The 23,762-nt window shown below is 51.9% G+C and overlaps 1 protein-coding gene and 1 long non-coding RNA gene across 3 annotated transcripts in view; one reads left to right on the forward strand and one right to left on the reverse strand.

Moving 5' to 3' along the window:
* Positions 1-7,568: 7,568 nt before the first annotated feature.
* On the reverse strand, positions 7,569-9,582 carry LOC138756037 (testis-specific serine/threonine-protein kinase 1-like). The gene has a single exon (XM_069922723.1). The coding sequence runs from the start codon at positions 9,423-9,425 to the stop codon at positions 8,028-8,030; it is 1,398 nt and encodes a 465-aa protein (XP_069778824.1). The 5' UTR covers positions 9,426-9,582; the 3' UTR covers positions 7,569-8,027.
* A 129-nt stretch (positions 9,583-9,711) lies between these two features.
* LOC138756944 (uncharacterized) overlaps positions 9,712-23,762 on the forward strand; it is a 25,459-nt gene continuing 11,408 nt past the window's right edge. The window contains exons 1-2 of one of the 2 annotated variants that reach the window (XR_011353240.1): positions 9,712-9,773; positions 13,931-14,064. This is a non-coding gene — a long non-coding RNA (uncharacterized lncRNA). Of the gene's footprint in view, positions 9,774-12,537; positions 13,807-13,930; positions 14,065-23,762 lie in introns of those variants that run through there. The other variant, XR_011353239.1, reaches the window with a different exon arrangement.

Below are 23,762 nucleotides of genomic sequence, written 5' to 3' on the forward strand. Positions count from 1 at the left end.
AAATCAGAGACATCGCATTCCACCTGGAATGGGAATGTTTTGTCTGATGCGGTTGAAGGCTGCTAGCGCCTCGGCAGGGAGGGGAAAGGTGGTGGCCTGGGGCAGTGGTCCAACCTTGTCAGGAAGCGGGGGACCCAATAGGAGCAAAACAAAAAGAGGCCAAGGCTCCTGTGGAGGGCCTTGAGCATGTGGGGGAGGGGCAGTTCCATTAGAGGACACATGTGTTCGGGGTTGGGTCTGATGACACCATATTCCATGATGCAAGCCAGGATGGCAAGGCGGGTGGTGCTGTTATAGGTGAGGTTCAACACCCTTGCTGTCTGGAGGAATCTCTCCCAGATGTGGCCGCAGATCCTGACATTGTCCAGGTACGGGAAGGTTGCTTGTAGCTTGTGCCAGTCTACCATGCGGTCCATCACCTGCTGGAAAACAGAGACTCCATTTGTGACCCCAAACGGGACCTGACAGAACTGGTAAAGGCACCCGTCTGCCTTAAAGGCAGTGTAAGGTTTATCCTGGGCATGAATGGGGAGCCGATGATAGGCTGACTTCACGTCAGTGGTGGAGAAGACCCGGTACTGGGCAATCTCAGTGACCATGTCAGCGATGCGGGGCAATGTGTAGGCATCCAGATGGTTGATGGTCTGGCTATAATCAATGACCATCCTCAGTTTGCTGTCCCCTTTTACTACTAGGACCTGGGCTCTCCAAGGTCCGTTGCTGGGTTCTATAACACCCTCCGCCAGGAGCTTTCACCTCAGCCTTGATAAATGCCCCATCGGCTCCACAGTAGCACCTGCTCTTGGCCGCTATAGGTTTGCAGTCTGATGTTAGATAATTGAAAATGGATGATGAGGGTACCCGAAGGGTGCAGGTAGATTTAGAATTGTCGTGGAACTTTGCGTTGTGAACGGTGAGTGCAGGGACTGGGCCACTGAAGGCAAGAGTGAGGCTATGGAGGTGACACTGGAAGTCTAGACCCAGGATGAGTGGGGTACAGAGCTTGGGCATGACCAGTAGCCTGAACCCTTGGTATGTCTCCCCCACCGCCCTACCGCCCCCACCCCCACTGTTAGTTCACTGGGAAGCACCCCGTGCCGTGATTGAGTGGTCCTGGGATGCAAAAGTGATGGGGAGGTTTGCTGGGTACACCGAGTTTCAATGTGCGGACCACCTTCGGGTGCACGAAGCTCTCAGTACTACCATTATCAAACAGGCATTTTGTTACCTTCCCATTGACAATGATGTCCATCATTGAGAACCTGAGTCTGTGGGGAATGTCCTTCATCAATGTGGTGGATGCCAGGACCACCTCGGGGTCCGAATCGCTGCTCTCCAATGGTTGTGGCGAGCAGTAGCCGGTGGACAGCCATCGGAGAGTGGGGTGCGACGAGTGTGTGCACATGTTGATCACGACATCTGGTCAGCGTGCCAGATGGGGTCGGATGGTGGCCCATGATGGTGGCACTCAGGGGATGCATGGAGCATCAGTTAGGCTCGGCCGGAAGTGACATCACTGTTGTGGGTGGAAGTTCGGCCAGAGGCGACGTCATTGGTGTGGGAAGAAGTTTGGCCGGAAGTGACATTGTCTGTGCAGGCAGAAGTTGGGCGGTGAAGGATGGTGGCATCCAAGGAGAGCACAAGGCCGTAGCGTGGGTCGGCAGTCGGGCCGAAAGTGATGTCGGTGTGGGCGGAAGCAATGGGTCGGGTAATAGCATCACCCGGCACTTGCACATGGCTGAGCTCAGAGGGTCGGAACGCGCTCCCAGTTGGTTGCGGAGGGCCACAACTCTCCCTGCGGTTTGGATAGGCGCACCTTGGTGAAGTGGCCTTTCTTCCCACATAACATAACATAACATAACAATTACAGACGGAAACAGGCCATTAGGCCCTTCTAGTCTGCACCGAATCAAACACCCCTCTCTAGTCCCACCTCCCTGCACAATGCCCATAACCCTCCATCTTCTTCTCATCCATATACCTGTCCAACCTTTTCTTAAATAATACAATTGACTCCGCCGCCACTATTTCTCCCGGAAGCTCATTCCACACGGCTACCACTCTCTGAGTAAAGAAGTTCCCCCTCATGTTACCTCTAAACCTCTGCCCCTTAATTCTTAACTCATGTCCTCTTGTTTTAATCTTTCCTCCTCTTAATGGAGCAGAGCGAGTTCCTCACGGGGCAATTCTTATGGGAGTGCCTATCTGACACACAGCGGGACCCACAGTACTTACAGTGGCAGCCAGCAGCAGCGGTGGCGATTGTCTCTGCCCTGTGGGGCCCTTCAGTGACTGCCGCTGCTGTCGGCCGGGCCGGTGAGTGGGGGAGGTGAGCATCGAAGGCCTCCACGTGATGGGCCACAGCTTCTAGGGAGGGAACCACTTCCATGATCCTGACGAGGGAGGCATTGTTCTCCAACAGTCTCTGTCGGGTTACGCGTACATCCCGGACAGGTTGCTCCACTTCCCCATCAGTCACACGGGCTTCCAAGGTGCACGGCTGTGCTCGCTCTCGCAGGGCGCCTGGGCAAGCATCGGCCATCTCCCCTGGCTGCTGTGTCCTGATGCTGAGTAGGTACCAGGCATAAGAGTATAGTTGTCAACAGCTGGTACATACCTTCCAGGTTGGCCATAGCTGGCTCAAAGTCTGTGCAATCTCTGATGGCCTGGAAGATGCGGGGGCCCAGCTTGGTGTGTAGGACCATGAGCCTTTTCTGGTTCATATTGGTGACCTCTGCTTGAGTGTAGATGATCACCTCGATCACATGCTTCCAGACCTCAGAGTACGTTGGAGTGTCTGGATGCTGAGAGTTTATGTCCAGTCTCTCAAGGGTGAGGAATCCCTCCATGGTCCTCAAATGTTTAAGCTGATTAAAGTGTGGGGACATTTTGCGAATTGTTTACGCTCAAGATTCCTTTGTCATGTAATGGTGCGGAACATGTAATACCTGAAATTGCCTTCTGCAAAGAGTTGTCATGAGTGTCACCGGGCATCCCTGACAGTACGGGAGAAAGACAAGTAAAAGAGAGTCACTGAGTGTCCGTGGATTCACCTCTCATTCTCCCACAGCCTCTGCAGACGCACAGGCTCCTGTCCGATCCATCAGCTGTCCAAGCTCCAGATCCAAACCTTCAGTGCCTGACGCCCCTTCGAGAGCCCCTTTTGCCCTCAGCTGCCCTCTCAAATCCCAGTTCCAACACCTGATTCCCACGAGCCAGTCTCCAGCAGCCTTGCAGATGCCCTGACCGCAAGTCGCCCTCAGCCCATGTGGGGGTCCCTCAGCCGCAAAGCCCCTTGCTCGCCCAAGGCATGGTTACCTTCCCCGTAGGGGCATCTCTTCAGCCTCTCCTCAACCGGATGAGGAGAATGTATCCCCCATCTCTGGAGCCCCGCGCCAGTCTGCTGCTCCCCCCGGAGTCTCCAACTCCTCATGAACGCTGGCGCCGCCATCTTGGGCACAGACTCCGTAGTCGCAAGATTCTTACAGACACCGTCTTCTCCTCTAATAGGCCATTTAAAGCCTGTACAGAGCCGGCAGCATTAGGACTGGGTGGGTGAACCCTTCAGAGCAGCCCTGTGTCTCCGCTCTCCGCTCTCCTGAGTCGGTACCAGCTGCCATTTCAGCGGCTCTAACACATCGTCCTTATATCTCCATTCTATCACCTGCCATAATAACTAATATTGTTCTATTACAGCACCATTTTAGTAACACTATACCATGCGTTTTCATAGTATAATTCTTTCATGGCCTGCAGTATTTAAATAAGATCGACTTGCCTGGATAGTGCATCAAACAGAGATTTTCACCGTCTCTTGGTGCACATGAGAATAAACAATTTGCTTCATTTCAATACATTGCGATGCTTTTGATGGAACCAGGGAGTGACAGTCATTTGCTGATGGCTGAGATTCATTAGTAAGTGGTTCCTTCTTCAAACAATGTGGCTTCCCCCTTTTCCACCATCATTTCGGCCCTCACCCACTCTGCCCTTAGATGCCACAAACACTTGTCCTCCCCTTATCACCCTATCAGCCTCCGCGTCCAACACATTATCCTCCAGAATTCCAGGCACCTACAACAGGATCCCACCACCAGATGCATCTTCTCTGCCTTCCTTGGGGACTGCTCCCTCGTTCACTCATCCCTCCTTTTCCCCTGCGGCCGTAGGGAGGTGCCACACCTCCTCCCTCACCACCATTCTTCTGGACACCCTGCTGCAAGGTTTTGTCAGCTCTTGTACATTTGGATGAGAACAAACTTGACATGACACTGTTTGACCCTGCTGAATTTCTGCAGAATTTTGTTTTCAATTTTAATTCAGGTGCCTGTCTGCTTTTTTCTCATACCTTGAAGAAGGGCTCAGGCCCAAAATGTCGATAAAGTACCTTAACCTCTTATGGCTGCTGCGAGATCTGCCGAGTCCCTCCAGCATTTGTGTTTTTAACCACAATTAAAATTAACCACAGACCTACACTTGCAAATGACATCGTAATCCTCTATTTTCCATGTGAGCCCTATTTATGGAACCTTCCCTGATGAATGTCTCTGCAACTGGGTTCTGGGCTTCCTAAGAAACTGCTCACACTAAATCATCCGAGACTCTCATATATACGTAACAATATTTATTTATCTGTATGGATGTTCTGCATGAGTATTGTTTGTCTGTACATGTGTTATGTCAGGTTGTGTGTCTGCGTGTTTTTGCACCGAGGGCCGGGGAACGTTGTTTCGTCAGGTTGTACTTGTACGATCGGATGACAATGAACTTGAACTTGACTGAGCCATGAAAGGGTGAAGGAGTGAAATTCCATTTCCTTCAGGGGGCAGCATCAGCCCATTTTTTAAAAGAAAATCATTTTCAGACTGAGTTGGGCAGCTTGACTCTGGACTGAGCAGTCAGTCAGCAGGGGACGACCAGGAGACTGCAGGTGCCAGAATCTGAAGCTAAACACAATCCGCTGGAAGAGCTCCAGGGTTCCAGCACCCTCCTCCTGCTCAGCCCCTGCCTGCCCCCCATCCGATCCTGTGTGCGGACATCAGAAGAACACAGCGGGTCAGGAAACTCAAATCTCTGGGTGCCAACATCTCCAAGGATCTGACCTGGAGCCTCCATGATGGTGCAATCACAAAGAAGGCTCGCCAGTGGCTGTACTTGGTGAGGAGTTTGAGGAAGTTCGGTAAAATGAACAGGGTGTGGGTTAAAATGGTCAGGACTACTACTTGGAGTCGTGATTATGCAAACACGGTCACCGGTAGAATCGCAGACGGCAATGAGGAAGTGTGCAGGAGGGAGATAGAACAGCAGTCGAGAAGTGTCACAACAACCTTGTGCTCAACATTGGGAAAACCAAGGAACTGATTGTGGACTTCAGTAAGAAATCAGGAGAACATGAACCAGTCATGAACTAGTCATGAACCAGAGAATGGGAGCTGGGCTGTATGGATAAAAAAATTGGCCTGCATGTAGAAAGCAGAGAGTAGTAGTAGTGGGAGGAAAGTATTCTACCTGGAGGTCAATGACTAGTGGAGGGGCCACAGGGATCTATTCTGGGACCCCCTGCTCTTTGTGATTTTTATAAATGAACTGAATGAAGAGGCAGAAGGATGGGTCAGTAAATTTGTGGATGACTCAAAGGTTGGGGGAGTTGTGAATGGAACTGAAGGTTGTTGAAGGTAACAAGAGGATATAGACAGGATGCAGAGTTGGGCGGAAAAGTGGTGGATGGAGTTCAATCTGGATAAGTGTGAGATTATGCATTTTGGAAGGACAAACCAGAAGGCTGAGTACAGGGTTAAAGGTCAGACACTTAAGAGTGTGGATGAACAGAGACCTTGGGGACTTGTGCAAAGTGAAGGGAAGGAAGTTTATGGGAGAGATCAGGGGAAAGTATTTTTACACACAAGAGTTGTGGCGGCCTGTAATACCTTGCCAAGGGTGGTGGTGGGAGGCTGGAACATGAGGGGCATTGAAGAGAATCTTAGACGGGCACATGGATGGAGAGAAATAGAGGGTTACACGGTAGAGAGGATTTTTGTTTTTGGGTAGGAATATATAGGTCCATGCAAGACATCTAGGAAATTATACCACCCACAGTTTGGCGCAAGACATTTTGGCGCTAACAGGTGGATTTCACCATGGGAAGAGGGAAGTGGGGAGATGTTACTTTTGGGAGTGGGGAGATGTCACCCAGGAGAGTGGGGAGGGGGGGAGACATTGCCATGGGGCAAGGGGAGCGGGGAGACGTCACCGTGGGGAGAGTGGAGTGGGGAGATGGCTCCAGGGGGAGAGGGGAGTGGGGAGACCTCATCCCGGGGACAGGGGAGATGTCACCGTGGGGAGAGGGGAGTGGGGAGACGTCATCCCAGGGACAGGGGAGGGGGGAGACATCACCGCGGGGAGAGGGGAGCATGGAGACATCACCCAGGGGAGAGGGGAGATGTCGCTGCGGGGAGAGGGGAGGGGTGAGGCATCATCCTGGGGGGGAGGGGAGGGCGGAGATGTCCTAGGGCTGCAAAAGTCTTGTTTTTTTTTTCCAGAATGTCCAGCAGCCAAATTGGTTTCTCCAAAATGTCCAATTCCATGTCACAACATTGAGGGCTGGAAGGGCCTGTACTGTTCTATAATGTTCGATGTTCTGTGAATGAGAACAGAAGAACTAGGAGTCAGAGTGGATCACTTCCAGACCACACATGGAGCGATGGGTGCAGTTCTGGTCACCCAGCTGTAGGAAGGACATCAGTAAATTGGAAAGGGTGCAGGGGAGATTGACCAGGATATTGCCGCTTCTGGAAGGGTTGGGGATAGAGGGAGAGGTTGGACAAGCTGGGTCCTCATTCACTGGAGTGTAGGAGGCTGAGGGGCGATCTTTATGAAGGATTACAAGGTAATAAGGGGCAAAGTCCTTTTCCCATAAAAGGTCAATTGCCTCAGATTCTGGAACCTGGCAGGAGGGAGAGATCCGGATTAAAAGCAGTCACCATGTTTGTCGACTTAAACAGAAGTGGAAAGGTTTGAGGAAGGTGGCAGAGGAGTGCAACCACTGGGACTGCCCCTCGGAGGTGACAGGGCTGGGCTCTTGGGCTGGAACCTCACCCCAGAGCCTGTGTGAAGCCAGTGCTGAGGGGTAGGGAAAGGGTGGGTTTGATCCCTTCCCTTCATGAGCTCGGTGCCTACTGATGGGGGTGGACAAGGCAGGTGATGGGGTGGGCAGATCCTCTGGGCTGTTTGTGGAGGAAAAGGGCTATGCAGCCATCTGGACTATTGCAGTGTATCCCAATGGAGGGTGCAGGTGGTCTATGAACGTAGTGTCTCCCAGTGGAGGGTGCAGGTGGTCTATGAACGTAGTGTCTCCCAGTGGAGGGTGCAGGTGGTCTATGAATAAAGTGTCTCCCAGTGAAGGATGCAGGTGGTTGAGAAATGTAGTGTCTGCCACTGTAGGATGCAGGTGGATGGGGAATGCAGTGTCTCACAGTGGAGGGTGCAGGTGGTTGAGAAATGCAGTGTCTCCCAGTGGAGGGTGCAGGTGGTTGGGAAAGGTAGTGTAGGAAAAATAACCCAAAAAGCCATAAAGAAAAGTGATTTATTTACAGGAACCGTTCTGGGCTGGCCGGAGAATGCCGCAAACCTGCCTCGGACGCTACAAGCTCAGCAGGGATCGAACTGGGAGTTTGGTGGGATTGACACCAACAGAGCAGGGAGCCCGAGATCCCTCTGTCAGTCCTCACCCGTGGTCCTATTTTATTTTCAGTATATACATCCATTTGGCCTGTGGCCCCTCTCAGTGGCCTGCAGAGAAATCTTTGCTCCTTTTCACGTTCTGCCTAACCCGCACACCTCCACTTCTCAGGTCTTTTATCGAGTTGTTTAGCGGCTGTGCATGCACTGCTGTAAGGCCATATTGACGTCCGAGTTTTCCTCCTGGTTCTTTATGTGTGCAGAAATATTGATTGTAGTAGGTGAGGTGGCCTTATAAAAAGAAACTTTTGTCTTTGGTTACTGACTGAGGACTGTTTGGGGACTTGGAGTTAGTAATGGGATTTCTGCAAATGTTTGCCCTTCTTTTCAGCTGATGTTGACCTGTTCAAACTCTCCTTTTTCAGCTCCGCTTTGCTCATTGCTTCCAAGAAGTTTTCCTGGTCAGAGTAAACCTCGCTGTCATTGGTCAGATCCTTGCTCTTTATTCTCAGGCTCCTGGCTCTCTGTTCCACCGCCAGCGCACCACCAGATCCAGCCTCTGTCCCGGACAGGCCCTGTTCCACCCTTGCCTTGGGCCCATCCTTGTGGTCAGCCTCCATGGCCCCTTGCCGCTGGGGCGCCGCTCCTTCGGTCCGTCCGGGCGGAGAGGCTTCCTTCTCGGGGCCAGCATGCTCTTCCTGCCCCTCCTGCTTGCCGGCCTCTTGGCCTGGCCTCATGTTCATCCACTCGTGCTTCGCCTCGTGCTTTGAATCTGCCTGGCCACGACCTGGATCAGGCTCCCACTCGTACTCACCCCCTTGCTTGTGTTGGCTTTTCCCAGCAGGTTTCCCCTCCTTCTTGTGCCCACCGTGCCTCTCCGCGTGTTTCCCCGCTTTGATGAACAACGAGGACTCTCTCTTCTTGGTGGAGGAGAGCCAGGGGTGCTCCAGGACCTCGCCCACGGTGAGGCGCTTGCTGGCATCGGGATTGAGCATGTGGTAGATCAGGTCCCTGCAATCTCCGGCCACGAGGCTGGACCGGGGAAAATCCACCCGGTGTTCCTTCTGAAGTCGGAGCATCCTCTTGATGTTGGAGTCGTCATACGGCATCGAGCCGCACACCATGATGAAGAGGATGACCCCCAGGCTCCAGATGTCGCAGGACTTGGGCTGGTATGGGGTCGCCTGCAGGACCTCGGGAGCTGCGTATGCTGCGGAACCGCAGAAGGTTTTACTGAGCGAAGGCTTCCCCTGGCTATCATTACCGCACCGCTTGGCGAAACCAAAGTCTGAGAGTTTGACGTTGAAGTCCTTGTCCAGGAGGATGTTCTCGCACTTGAGGTCCCGATGCACCACATCCAGCTCGTGGCAGTATCTGACGGCCAGAGCCAGCTGCCGAAACATCTGGCGCGACACCTCATCTGGCAGGGCGCCCCTGGTCTTGATGAACTCCAGCAAGTCCCCCTGTACCCCCAGCTCCATGATAATGTAAATCTTCCCTTCGGACGTCTCGAAAATCTCGTAGGTCTTGATAACGTAGCGGTGATTAAGCAGGGCCAAGATCTCCAATTCCCGGGGGAGAAACTTCTCCAGGAAGTCAACGGGAGCCTTTTTCCTGTCGATGATTTTAACGGCCACGTTGGTCTTGAGACGTTCAGAGTAGGCGCACTTGACCTTGGCGTAAGACCCCTCTCCCAAGTGGATGCCCAAGGTGTAACCTCGCTTCTTTAAGACCGCTCCGTCATCCATGGCGGTGTGCGGTGGATGTGCGTGAGCTGTCACGTCCAGTGGGGAACCAACGGAGATGCACGTTGGCAGGTGCCTCCTCCCGGCGCTGAAATGCCCAGTTCTCGAGCAGCTGGGTTTTTTCCCCCACCCAGTGACAGTAACTGGTCACTGCCTCAAGGCCAGCATCAACCATTGTGACAGCACTTGCCATGTCATAGAGGGGAAAGGCACAATGGTCACGAGGCAATGGAAATAAAACGGTGCTGTTGATTGGCCACCACAGATTCCCCCTGCCTCTCTGCACCTCTCCAACTGCCATGAGCATTGTAAAAGGCAGACCACCAGCAGGGGCTGATACAAGGACATGTGGTGGGTTAGGTAGGGAGGAGGAAATGGAGTGGTTATGGAGACACTTGGGTAGATTAGGAGAAAGGGCAAATGAAATACAGTGGATGGTCGTGCACTTTGGCAGAAGGAATAATAGGGCAGAATTTTATTTGGATGGGGAGAAAGTTCAGAATTCGGAGGTGCAAAGGGACTCGGGAGCCCTCGTATAGGATACCCTACACCAGTGGTTCTCAACCTTTTTCTCTCCACTCACATCCCACTTTAAGTAATCCCTGTGCCATCGGTGCTCTGTGATTAGTGAGGGATTACTTATAGTGGAATGTGGGTGGAAAGAAAATGGTTGAAAGCCACTGTTTTAATGGCCCCTCATTGACTCGTTATGTGCACAGTTTCAGAACTCCAAAGGAAATGGGCCAGAGACAATTTTTCTCAAGTCAAATATTTCAGTAACAAACTGGGTCTAGAGCAGTGATTCTCAACCTTCCCTTCCCACTCACATCCCACCTTAAGCAATCCCTCACAAATCACAGAGCCCCGATGACAGAGGGTTACTTAAAGTGGGATGTGAGTGGAAAAAAAAGGTTGAAATCCACTGCCCTAAAGGTCAACCTCCAGAATGAGTCGGTGGTGAAGAGGGCGAATATCTATATCTAGAGGAACAGGATACAAGAGCAGGGATGTGATGTTGAGGCTTGATCGGGCACTGGTGAGACCTCACGTGGAGCACGGGGTACAGTTTTGAGCTCCTCATTTAGGAAAGGATGTGCTGGCATTGGAGAGGGTTCAGAGAAGATTCACAAGAATGATTCCTGGAATGAAGGGATTAGCCTGTGAGGAATGTTTGACAGCTCTTGGACTGGACTCCTTGGAGTTCAGAAGAATGAGGGGGGACTTCTTGGAAGCATTTCAAACGTTGAAAGATGTGGACGGAGTAGATGTGGCAAAGTTGTTTCCCATGATGGGAGAGTCTTGGACAAGAGGGCATAACTTCAGCATTGAAGGTACCCATTTGAATCAGAGATGCTGAGGGAATTTCTTTAGCCGGAGAGCGATGAAACTCTGGAATTTTCTGCCACTTGTGGCTGTGGACACCAAGTCGTTGGGTGCATTTAAAGCAGAGATTGAATATCTGAATAGTCAGGGGATCAAAGGTTATGGGGAGAAGGCCGGGGAGTGGGGCTGAGAGGGAGAATGAATCAGCTCATGATGGAATGGCAGGGCAGACTCAATGGGCCGATTGGCCACCTTCTGCTCCTATATCTTATGGTCCTAGTGATAATGCATTTTCCATTGGGATTCTCAATCAAACTCCAATGTAAAAGCTTGCGTCAGAACTCAGCAAATTGCAATTTGTGGAAATGGGAGGGTGGGAAATGTTGTGTCTCCATTCCAAAAGGGCTGCAGGGAAATATCTGGGATCTACAGGCCAGTGAGTCCAATGTCTGTGATTGGGAAATTAGTAGTCAGAATTCTGACTGGCTGCATCACTCTCTGGTACGGAGGTGCCAGAAAACGCTACAGAGGGTTGTTAACTCAGCCAGCGCCATCATGGCCACCAGTCTCCACTCCTTCGAGGACATCGACGAGGCGTTGTCTTAAGAAAGCAGCCTCTATCCTCAAGGACCTTCACCATCCAGGCCATGCCCTCTTCACTCTGCTACCACCTGGAAGGAGGTACAGGTGCCCGAAGATGAACAGGGACAGCTTCTTCCCCTCCGCCATCGGATTCCTGAATGGACAATGAACCACAGATGCTTTCTCTTTTGCACAAATTTATTTACAGCAATATTTGCCCTGTTTTTCTTTGGCTTGGCTTCACGGACGAAGATTTATGGAGGGGGTAAATGTCCACGTCAGCTGCAGGCTCGTTTGTGGCTGACAAGTCCGATGCGGGACAGGCAGACACGGTTGCAGCGGTTGCAGGGGAAAATTGGTGGGTTGGGGTTGGGTGTTGGGTTTTTCCTCCTTTGCCTTTTGTCAGTGAGGTGGGCTGGGACACTGCTGGAAAACAACAAATTTCATGACTTGTTCATGACAAGAAATTCTCATTCTGATTCTGAGATTGGTTGGGTTGAATGTCCTTTTCTGTGCTGTAAGCTCTATATATGTTATAATGCATGTCGCATGTACATACATACTTGCGTGTAGATACACTGCCTTCCCTGGCCTCCTGATGCATGCCACGTGCTCAGCTGACTGATGCCCATCGTCCAGGAGAGTGTGGGGGGGGGGGGGTGGGTTGAGTGGGCAATGACTCATGTGTGTACCTCTGTGCAGGGGGCCTCTGACAGAGCTGGGGATTCTTGTGCCTCCAGCAGAGTGGAGAGTGTCACAATTCCCAGCTCATTAGCAAAGAGTGAAAATCTTAAAAGGATTTGAAAGCAATAAGATCTCACGCCACTAATGAGGGGTATAATGTGACTTTAACTGCTGGCTATAATTCATTGTAAAGCAGAACTCCCCAGATTGCATCCCGGGTATTGCAAAGAGACTGGGAGAATTTTGTTACTTGCTTCCTTCTGCTCTGCCGCCATATATCAGAATCAGAATCAGGATTTATTGTCATGAACAACTCATGAAATTCGGTGTTTTGCAGCAATATCGTGGTGCGAACATTGATCTATAACCATCTTACGACATTAGTATATTAAAAATAATAGTGACTGAAAAGTAAGGCCGTGTCTTTGGTTCATTCAGGAATCTGATGGCGGAGGGGAAGAAGCTGTCCTGTGCTCATCTTTAGGCTCCTGGATCTTTTCCCCGATGGTAACAGAGTGAAGAGGGCATGGCCTGGGTGTTGGGGTCTTTGAGGATAGAGGCTGCTTTTTTTAAGATACCGCCTCATGTAGATGTCCTCGATGGAGTGGAGTCTGGTGCCTGTGATGTTGCAGGCCGAGTTAACAACCCTCTTGTCCTGAGAGTTGGCGCCTCCGTACCAGGCAGTGATGCAACTGGCCAGAATGTTCTCCACGATACACCTGTAGAAATTTACGAGAGTTTTTGGTGACAAACTGAATCTCCTCAGACACCTCACAAAGTTCAGCCACTGGCGAGACTTCTTTGTGATTGCATCGACATGGAGGCTCCAGGACAGATCTTTGGAGATGTTGACACCCAGGAATTTAAGTTCTCGACCCTCTCCACTACTGAGCCCTTGATGAGGGCTGGATCATGTTCTCTGGGCTTCCTCCTGAAGTCCACAATCATCTTGATTTTGCTAACGTTGAGCACAAGGTTGTTGTCATTACACCACTCAACGAGCTGATCCATCTCCCTCCTGGACGCTTCCTCATTGCCGTTTGTGATTCTGCCGACAACTGTGGTCTCATCAGCAAACTTGTAGATGGCCTTGGAATTGTGTCTGAATGGACAATGAACCAATGGACACAGAACTCAAATAGTTGACTACTGGGAAGTCCCCATCACGGGTGTGGACGTGGGCTGTAGGGTCTGTACTGTGCTATAATATTCAATGTTTAATGTGCACCATATAATACAACAAAAAGCTGTGTTGTACATGCCATCCAGGCAGGTCAGCCCATAACTACACACAGCAGGAAGTGCCATAATCACAAGTGTGGGTGGAGAATCACGGAGTCAAAAGGTCAAACTAAGATAAAATACCTCACTGAAGTTTTTCATCATTTGTTTCACTTAGAGTATTGTGTTCTGTTCTGGTCACCTCATTAGAGGAAGGATGTGGAAGCTACGGAGAGGGGGCAGAGGAGATTTACCAGGATGTTGCCTGGATTGGAGAATGTCTTATGAGGTAAGGTTAGCAGAGCTGGGACTTTTCTCTTTGGAGTGAAGAAGGATGAGAGGAGACTTAATAGAGGTCTACAAGATTATGGGAGGCATAGATAGGGTGGACGGCCAGTGCCTGTTTCCCAGGGGCGGGAATAGCAAACACCAGAGGATGTGTACAAAGTGAAGGGAGGGAAGTTTAGGGGAGACATCAGGCAATTCTTTTTACACAGAGAGTTGTGTGCCAGGGGTGGAATATTAGTGGCATTTATAGGAGGTACATGGATGAATGAAAAATAGAGGGTTACAGGTAAGGAGGTTTTTGGTTTTTTTTTAAGGAATATGGGGTCAGCTCAACATTGAGGGCCGTAGGGCCTGACCTATGTGGTCGTGTTCTACGTTCTAACTGTGACATTTATTAACATTATTAATAGGTCACCGCCTGGTTTTGAAGCTGGTAGCTGTACTTCCTCAGACCATAAGACCTTGTAGAGGAGAGTGAAGCCAGTGGAAAATATCAGTGGGGGCTCTCTTCCTACGTGGAGGACATCGACAACACTCGATGCAGGTGAAAGGCCATAAACATTGTGAAGGACACCACACACCCCTCACATAAACTGTCTCCCTTCTGCCATCTGGTAGGAGGTAGCGTGGTACTCAGGCCCTGATGTCCAGATTGGGCAACAGTTTTCCTCCCCCACAAGACATCAGGGTCCTGAATTCCCAGAACAGATGTGGATAGTGAACCGTGGACTTTTACTGTAAATGTCTTAATATTCAACATGTTTAACTTCAAACTTATATTTATGTAAATCTGCTCCGTGGTCCTGGAGAAACACTGTCTCATCTTTACTGTACAATAACTAAATGCGCCTTAACTTGACTTGACTTGACATTACCAATGTCAGTTCTTCCACAAAATTAGTATCATGTGAGACAGACTGAAAGATGTTAGGAATGAAAACCCATACACAATAAGCCTGAATTAGCTTTTGGTTATTATACTGTTTAGTTCTTTATAAATTTAAATGGGAACAGGCCCTTCTGCCCCACGAGCCTGTGCCATCCACTTATACCCAATTAACCTACCACCCCCACCCCCGAATGTTTTTGAAGGAAGGGGGGAAACCCACGCAGACACTGGGGGTAATGTACAAACACCGGATTCAAACCCGGGTCTCGATCATGTTGAACTATGGAGCAATACTGCAGGCTGAAGGGGTACCAGGTATCGGAACTGGGATGCGAGAGGCTATGGGCGGGGCGGGGGGGTAGCTGAAGGCTTCCTGATCGTGTCGGAGGTTAGGATCTGGACCTGGACCAGTCTCTGTGCGGCTGCAGAGGCTGCGGGAGGGCTGGAGGCCAATCCACGGACACTCGGTGTCTCTGGGGGGACCTCTCTTTTGCTTCTCATTTTCCTGACTGTAAGAGACACCGGGAAATTTCTGCTGATGGTGAATCTTTTCCTGCCTTATGGCCAATTAAATGCAATTTTGTGTAATACTACATCTGTTTTATTGCATGTCAATCAAAGAATCTTAAATACAAATCTGAATCTTGATGAACAAACAGTTCTGCGTTATCTTGAGAGAGCTACAAGGGCAGAGGCATCTGCGCAATCACTTTCAGGTTCAAGGTCCTGTTATAATGGTGGAACAGTGCACAAAAATGTAATCTGCACGGCCACAAGGCAAAGAGTCGCCAATAGTGTCGCCACCCGACAGTCCGAGAGAAAGAGAAGCAAAAGGGAGCCCCTTCAGAGACACCGAGAGTCTGTGGACTCGCCTCCAGTGGACTCGCCTCCAGTGGACTCGCCTCCAGTGGACTCGCCTCCAGTGGACTCACCTCCTGTGGACTCGCCTCCAGTAGACTCGCCTCCAGTGGACTCGCCTCCAGTGGACTCGCCTCCTGTGGACTCGCCTCCAGTGGACTCGCCTCCAGTGGACTCACCTCCTGTGGATTCGTCTCCAGTGGACTCGCCTCAAATGGGCTCGCCTCCAGCCGACTCTCCTCCAGTGGATTCTCCTGCAGCCTCTGCAGCCGCACAGACTCCTCCTGTTTCATCCATCGGCCGCCTGAGCTCCGGATCCAAACCCCCGACACGGACAGGAAGCCTCCATTGTCCCAGGCTCTTTGGAGCCCTCAGCCCACTCTCGAATCCCGTCTTCGTTACCTGGTTCCCGTGAGCCGGTCTCCAGCAGCCCCCCCCCCCCCACCCCTGACCCGACCACAGGTCACCCGCAGCCCCGCTACCCCCCCCCCCCCCCGGTCCCTCTGCCCCTGGCTGGGCCGCCGCTGTCACCATCCCGTCCGGTCGCCTCCTCTTCCTCCTCTTCTCCACGAGGGATGTGGAGCCCGTCCGCTGCTACCCCGGGGTCTGACACCCCTCGTGACGAGCACAGGTGCCGCCAACTTGGGCACAGACCCCGAAGTCGCCGGCTTTAAAAATAATCCATTGGTTCCTCTGACAGGCAGATTAAAACGTGTCCAGAAACCAACGGGCAGCAGGATCCTGTGGAGCAGTGCTGAGTCTCTGCTTCCCGCTCCCCCCGGGCCCCGCCCCAGCCTGGCCCGTCATTGGGTGAGGGTCAGAGGACGCTGTGATTGGACTGAAACATGGAAATGGAGGGGAAGCTCAGCCGGTCTCTTCGCCGATGTTTCGGGCCTGAGCCCTTCTTCGAGGAATGAGCCCAAAGAGGAACCCAGACCATAGAACATGACAGCACAGAAAGCAGGGCATTCGGCCCTTCTAGGCTGTGCCGAAACATCATTCTGCTCCTCCCATTGACTGGCACCCTTTCCATAACCCGCTAGACCTCTCCCATCCATGTCTCTATCCGATTTATTCACAGTCCTACCACTTGCTGAGTGAAGAAGTTCCCCCTAAACCTTTCCCCTTTCACCCTCATTGATATGATCAGGGGAGAGGTGAGAATTTATCTGTGCAAAAGGAGGGAGGGAAGGGAGAGACAGTGCTGGGGGAAGGCGACGGGGAGGGGGAAGAAGTGAGCAGGGGGGGGGGGGGGGGTTTAACGAAAGCCGGAGAAGCCAATGTCAATGCTATCCGTTTGGAGGGAGCTCAGTCGGAAGATGAGGTGTTGTTCTTCCAGTTTATGGGTGGTTTCAGTCTGGCCGTGCAAGAGACCATGGACAGACATGTCGGCAAGGGAATGGTTGGGGAAATAAAATGGGTGGCCACTGGGAGATCCTCGATATTGCGGTGGACAGAGCCGAGGTGCTCCACAAAGCGATCTCCCAGTCTGCGCCCAGTCTCTCCGACGTAGAGGAGATCACAACGGGAGGACCGGATGCAGTAGACGACCCTGTAGATTCACAAGTGAAACATTGCTTCAGCTGGAAGGACAGTTTTGGGCCCCAAATGGCGGTGAGGAAGGAGGTGTGGGAGTATGTGGAGCATCTCTCACGGTCACAGGGGTGATTGGTGGGGAGGGAGGAGTGGACAAGGGAGTCATGGAGGGAGTGGTCCCAGTGGAAGGCGGGGAGAGGAGGAGAGGGGAATCTGTGTTTAGTAGTGGGATCATGTGGCAGAAATGGCGGAGGAGGATGTGTTGGATGCGGAGGCCAGCGGGGATGAGAGGAATCCTGTCTTTCTTGTGCATGGGTGGGGAGAGGTGCGGGTAACGGAGGAGATGCAGGTGAGCGCCAAGTTGATGGCAGTCAAGGGGAAGAAGGAGGACATCTCTGAGAAAGGATATCTCCTCCCCGGAGGGAGATGAATTTATGAGAGAGTAGGTGAGAGCAGGGGGGGGGGGTGGTGGGGAGAAGAGGCAGGGACTTGCAACCCCCACGGCCGTGAAGCCTTGACACTTGTTGAAGTTTAACTTGAGTCAACAGAGAAAGGCAGCAGGTTTTCAGGTCATCCTCTCAGCACCAACCACCCCCCCCCCCCCCCCACACTCCCTCACCTGAACAAATTACTTGTTGCTTAATAGTGTGTTTGCTTTCACTTAATTAAAGAGAAAATGTGGCACTTCTGTGCTGAAGGGAAGTGAGCACTGGCCACAGGATGTAAAAGATTAGCAGGTTTGAAGTAAGGAGCAGAAAGCTGACCGTGGGGGGGTGGGGGGGGGGGCGGGTGGTGGGGGGTGGGGGTTGGGGGATGGTCTATTGTCACCAATTCAAACTTCCTCTTTTTCCACCATCTCATTCTCCTGTGAGAGCACCACTCTCAAGGTCAGAGTACCTGCCCCTGGAGAAGGACGGGGAGGGTGTTTGGGGATCACATCCTCAAATTGCTGTGGGCTCTCTGAACCTACGAAATAGGATCAGGAGTAGGCCGTCTGGCCCGTCGAGCCTGCTACGCCATTTGTGGCTGATCTTTTAAAAAATATTTTGACATTTTTAAAATTGTAGGCGTCCAGCACGGTAACGGGCCATTTCGGCCCACGAGTCCATGCCGTCCAATTTACACCCCGTTAACCTGTGAACCCCCCACTATGTTTCGAATGGTGGGAGGAAACTGGAGTCCCCGGGGGAGAACCCACGCAGACTCGGGAAAAACTACAAGCTCCTCACAGACAGCGTGGGATTCGAACCCATGTCCTGATTGCTGGGGTTGTAACAGCGTTGTACTAACTGCTGCCAACCGTGACGTCCCAATCTGAAGATCGGCTCATCTCCACCCACCTGCCTTTTCCCGATATCCCTTCATTCCCCGACTCTGTAAAAATCTATCCAACCTTGTCTTAAATATATTCACTGAGGTCCCCTCCACTGCTTCAATGGGCAGCGAATTCCACAGATTCACCACCCTCTGGGGAAAACAGTTCCTCCTCATCTCCATTTTAAATCTACTCCCCTAAATTCTGAGGCTACATCCCCTAGTTCTGGCTCCCCCACAAATGGAAACAACTTATCTGCCTCTATCTTACAGTACACTAAAGCACAGTACAGGCCCTTCAGCCCTCAATGCTGTGCTGACCCATATAGTCCTTAAAAAAAAGTACTAAACTCTCCCGACCCTTTAACCCTCTATTTTTCTTCCATCCATGTGCCCGTTTAAGAGTCTCTTTGATGCCCCGAATGTTCCAACCTCCACCACCACCCCTGGCAAGGCATTCCAGGGACTCACGACTCTCAGTGTAAAACACCCCTTACGTCTCCCCTAAGCTTCCCTCCCTTCACTTTGTACACACGTCCTCTGCTGACCCTGCCCTGGGAAACAGGCGCTAACTGACCACTCTATCTCTGCCTCTCATAATCCTGTTGACCTCTATTAAATCTCCTCTCATCCTTCTATGCCCCAAAGAGAAAAGTCCCAGCTCTGCTAACCCTTCCCAATCCAGGTAAATCTCTTCTGCACCCTCTCCATAACTTCCACATCCTTGTAATGAGCTGACCAGAACTGAAGACAATGCTCCGAGTTGGTCTCACCAGAGATTTGTATATTTATCCATATCTTTCATAATGTTATGTTTCCATAAGATCCCCTCTTCTTCTAAATTCCAGCGAGAACAGCCCCAGATGACTCAATCTCTTCTCATAGGCTAACCCCCTCATCTCTGGAATCAACTTGGTAAACCTCCTCTAGTGAAGGGAAATGTGCCCACCCATCCTGTCTCATGGTTCTGATGGGGAGGGAGGTCCAGGTTTTAGACCCAGTGATGGTGAAGGATGGGGAGATATTTCCAAGTTGGGGGAGGGGGGAAGGAGGTGTGGGGGGGGGGGAGAGGTGGAAATCTTCTTGTTGAGTGGAAGACATGGGGATTTGGGAGATGGTGCCCTCACGGAATCTGTCCCTCCTGGCGTGGTCCCAGGCCTGACAGTGATCACAGAGTGAAGCCAATCCCCCAGGGTGAGAAGGGGGTGCTAGGCTGGTGGTTTGATGTGATGCCTTCAGAAGGCAGGACGATGAACCATGGAGATTGCTTATTGAGGGTCCAGTGACATGGTGCTAATATCCTTTCTGTTAATGTCAGTGAGGCTCTGAAGGGGGAGTGAGGAAGGTGTGGGGAAGGGAGTGAGTGAAGGGTTGTGATGGGAAGGTGAGGTGGTGTAAGGGGAGGAGTGAGAGGGTGTGTGAGGGGGGTGTGAGGTGGAATGAGGGGAGAGTGGGGATGAGAGGGGAGTGGGGGGCAGTAAGGGAGGAGTGAGGGAGAAAGAGGGGGTTGTGGGGGGGTTGAGGGGAGTGAGGGAGGTGACAGGGAGTGAGGGTGAGTGATGGAATGAGGGGAGTGAGGGGAAGTGACGGGGATGAGGGGGAATGAGTGGGAGTGAGGGGCAGTGAGGGAGAAAGAGGGGGTTGTGGGGGGGGATGAGGGGAGTGAGGGAGGTGACAGGAAGTGAGGGTGAGTGACAGGGAATGAGGGGAGTGAGGGGAAGTGACGGGGAGTGATGGAGTGAGGAGGTGAGGGGGAGTGACAGGAAATGAGGGGGAGTGACAGGAAATGAGGGGGAGTGACAGGAAATGAGGGGGAGTGAGGGGGTGATGAGGAGTGAGGGGAAGTGAGGGTGAGTGATGGGGAGTGAGGGGGAGTGAGGAAAGTGAGGGGGAGTGAGGGGAAGTGAGTGGAAGTGAGGGGAGTGAGTGGAAGTGAGGGGAAGTAAGGGGAAATGAGGGGTAGTGACTGGAAATGAGGGGAAGTGAGGCTGAGTGATGGGGTGTGAGGGGAAGTGAATGTGAGTGACAGGAAATGAGGGGGGAGTGAGGGGAAGTGATGGGGAGTGAGGAAGAGTGAGGGGAAGTGAGAGTGAGTGAGTGGAAGTGAGGGTTAGTGCAGAGGAGTGAGGGGGAGTGACAGGGAGTGAGGGGGAGTGACAGGGAGTGAGGGGGAGTGAGGGGGAGGGAGGGGAGTGAGGGGTAGAGGGGAAGTGATGGGGAGTGACAGGGAGTGAGGGGGAGTGAGCGGATGTGAGGAGAGTGAGGGGAATGAGGGGTAGTGAGGGGGTGGTGAAGCAGCAGTGGGAACCCTGAATACACCATTATGTGGCTGTGCACATAGAATGCGAACCATATTGTGAATGTCGATCCCAGACATGGGGAGGTCGGGGACCCATCCCAGCCCAGAGAACACACTCTACAGAGACTCCCCCCCCTCCCCCACCACCCCCCCCTTCCCCCCCCCGTCCAGTTGCATGGCGCTGTGTTTAGATTCAGTGCGGACCAAGACCCATTCACCTCCCCATCTCTAACACAGCTCATAGCCCAGACCTGAGGCTTGTCCTGCCCTGTGTTGGTGTCAACATAAGGGACATATATTACTGCCTCAACTTGGGGAATGTGGTGTGAGACTGAGACAGGGGTTGGAAGAGATGCTGAGGAAGAGAAGGGGAGGGAAATTGGGATCATTTATTGGTACAGCAAGATAGAAGGCCCTTCCAGCCATGAAACTTGTGCCACCCAATTACACCCCATAAATCTCCAGTATGTTTTGAAGGGTGGGAGGAAACCAGAGCACCCAGTCATGGGGAGAACGTACAAACTCCTTACAGACAGCATCAGATTCAAACCCCGGTCACTGGCGTTGCCCGGCTGCAGGGAGACCCTGGCACTTCTGATGGCAGGAACATGCCATGCCCTGCTGGGGCCATACAGACAAGCATTGCCTCCAGCCATCTGACCCCAGCGACATCACCAATCAGCGGGATTTGCAGACGCAGGGCTGGTGCAGACTAATCTGGTTTGAGCAATCACGGGAGCTGGTGGTTACCACTTTGCACTGCAGCCCCCTTCACCCTGACAATGTCACTGGGCTCAGGGTGAATGAAGGAATCTCTACCTCCATCCCACCCCCGACTCCCGCCTCGCCACCTCAGCCATACTGCCCGCTCCTACAGCCATGGTCGTCATGTGTTGGTACATCGACATACTTCATTCCCTGCCCCACTAAACAGACCATAAATGGTGTCAGACTCTAGTTCCATTGTGATCAGTTAGCTGCCTGCACCATCTGCCTGTCTGTCTCTCTATCTCTGTGTCCCTCTGTATCTTACCACCTCGCTATCATTTCATTCTTGATGTGTGATTTTACCTATTCTTCATCCATAGCTCAGTGGTTAGAGGGGTCACGAGCTCGTTCCTCACTGTGGCCTCATTTCTGAGGGGCGCTGGACAAAGTGGAAACTCTATCTTCCTTACAGTAGACAAAGTTAAAGAATTTCATGTGTGTTACATTCTAAACAGGCCAATAATGGAACTCTGACCTTTTACATTTATCATCCACCTGCTCTCCTCACCTTTCGATTTTCCCCTCCCTTTCACTCGCTTTTTCCCCCATCCTCTCTCACTGTCCCACTTTCGGTCAGTCACTCTCTGTTCCTCCCGACCTCACTTTCTCTCTCCTGTCTTTCTCTCCATCCATCTCCCTTTCTCTTTCTCTTCTCCCCTTTCTCTCTCCCTCCCCTTTCTCAGTCTCCCGACACCACCTCTCCCTCCTGACCCTCCCCAACCCCTACCGATCTTTCTCTCTCACTTACCCCTCTCCCTACTTCCCTCCTTTCATCCCCCTCCCTCTTTCTCTCCTTTCCCCTTCCTGTCTTCTAAACGCTCTGTCCCCTACCCCTCTTTCTCCCAACCCCTCTCTCTCTCTCTCCCTCCACTATGCCCACCTGTTCTGTCCACTATCCCTCCATCTCTCTCTCTCTTTCCCCCACTCTCCCCTCTCTCCACGCCCCTCAGGATTTGAAACATAAGGCCTCCCTGTGGAAAATGTGAGCAAGCCGTCTGAGCCTATTAGGCGGATATGTGCTTCTGAGTGGAATGTGAATGTGGAGTTTATTGAACAAAGCCTTGCTCCCCGTCCCTTCCCAGGAGGAGTGGTTCGAGGAGAGCTGGGTGACTGGCTCCAGTCTCCGGTGGAGATGTTGCAAAGTGCTGGTGGGGTGTAGGGTTAGATCAAAGGGTCATTAATCTCCGGTTCCCTGTAATGTCATTAAAAGGCCAAAAGCATCTTCGGTTTGTGCAGCTTCACAGGACAAGAACGGGTTCCTGGTTTGACTGAAGTCACTTCTACCTGTATATATTTAGCCAAAAAAAATTCCTTCGTTCCTGTTCGCTTATCAAAAATTACGCTGACTGTCATAGAGTATTCGCTGTTGGCTGCTCCACTTACGTAATATGGGGGCTGTGGTCGGATAGAGAATCATGGATAGAACTGAGGTGACAGGTAGTGCCGTGGCCTCGCCGCAACAGAGATCCCGGTTCGATCCCCGGCCTCCTGCGTTGCCCATGTGGAGTTTGCATATCCTCCCCGTGACCGGGTGGGTTTCACCCGGCGAGCTCCGGCTTTCTCCCTCGTCACAAAGATGGTACGGGTCGGTGAGGACACTGGCTTCTGTAAGCTGTCCTGTCAGTGTGTGGTAGTAGAAGTTGGAGGGGGGGGGGGGAAGGAATTAAATGGAGGGGGGATGAAATGTGATGGGTGTTTGTGGGTGCAGACTGAGTGGGCTGAAGGGCCTCCTTTGGTGCCCTTGGAACATCACTTACAACAATCCCATTGTTTCAATGGCAGCCACATTCCCAATGGTCCCACCCATTCCCATTCCTTCTGTACACATTCCCAATGGCCCCATCCCTTCCCATTCCTCGTACACATTCCCAATGGCCCCACCCTTTCCCATTCCCTGTACATGGCCCCAGCCCTTTGCATTCTCTATACACATTCCTAATGTTCCCACCCCTTCCCATTCCCTCTTACAGTCCCAATAGTGCCACCCCTTCTCATTCCCCCATACACATTCCCAATGGCCCCACCCCTTCCCATTTCTTCTTACACATTCCCAATGGTCCCACCCCTTCCCATTCCCCCGTACACATTCCCATTCACTTCCATTGGTTCATCACAAAGGACCCCTACTCATTAACCCTTTTTGGTTCATTTCAGTCCCAAGGGACCCCTATTCATTTACTCCAGTTTGTTCAATGCCAAAGGTCCCTTTCCCATTTCCCCCAGTGTACAAATTTCCCATGGCCCCAACCCTTCTCCATGGCCCCAACCCTTCCTCTTTCTCTCCCACTGTACAGAATCCTTGTCCAAATGAGCAGCATTCCAACAGTGGATCCAATTCAATTATCTCCAGTGACAACCTCAGACCAATTAGAGAGAAGCTCAGACTCGGACAGACTTCAGGTTCCCAATTAGCCAGATGTTAATCCTCAGAAGACTCCATCTAATCCTGTTTTTGGTGAGTGTGTCAGTGCGGTGTGTCTGAGCTTGGTGTTGGCCGTGGGAGAGACTGTGTCAGGATAAACTGTCGCTCGATTCAACATGTCTTAAAGGGGACTTGAGCATGTTGTGCCAGTATGTT

Source organism: Narcine bancroftii, chromosome 3 (genome assembly GCF_036971445.1).
Source record: "Narcine bancroftii isolate sNarBan1 chromosome 3, sNarBan1.hap1, whole genome shotgun sequence".
NCBI classification, from domain to species: Eukaryota; Metazoa; Chordata; class Chondrichthyes; order Torpediniformes; family Narcinidae; genus Narcine; species Narcine bancroftii.

Coding starts and splice junctions, on each gene's coding strand:
- LOC138756037 (XM_069922723.1), bottom strand. CDS start 9,425: ATGGATGACGGAGCGGTCTTAAAGAAGCGAGGTTACACCTTGGGCATC.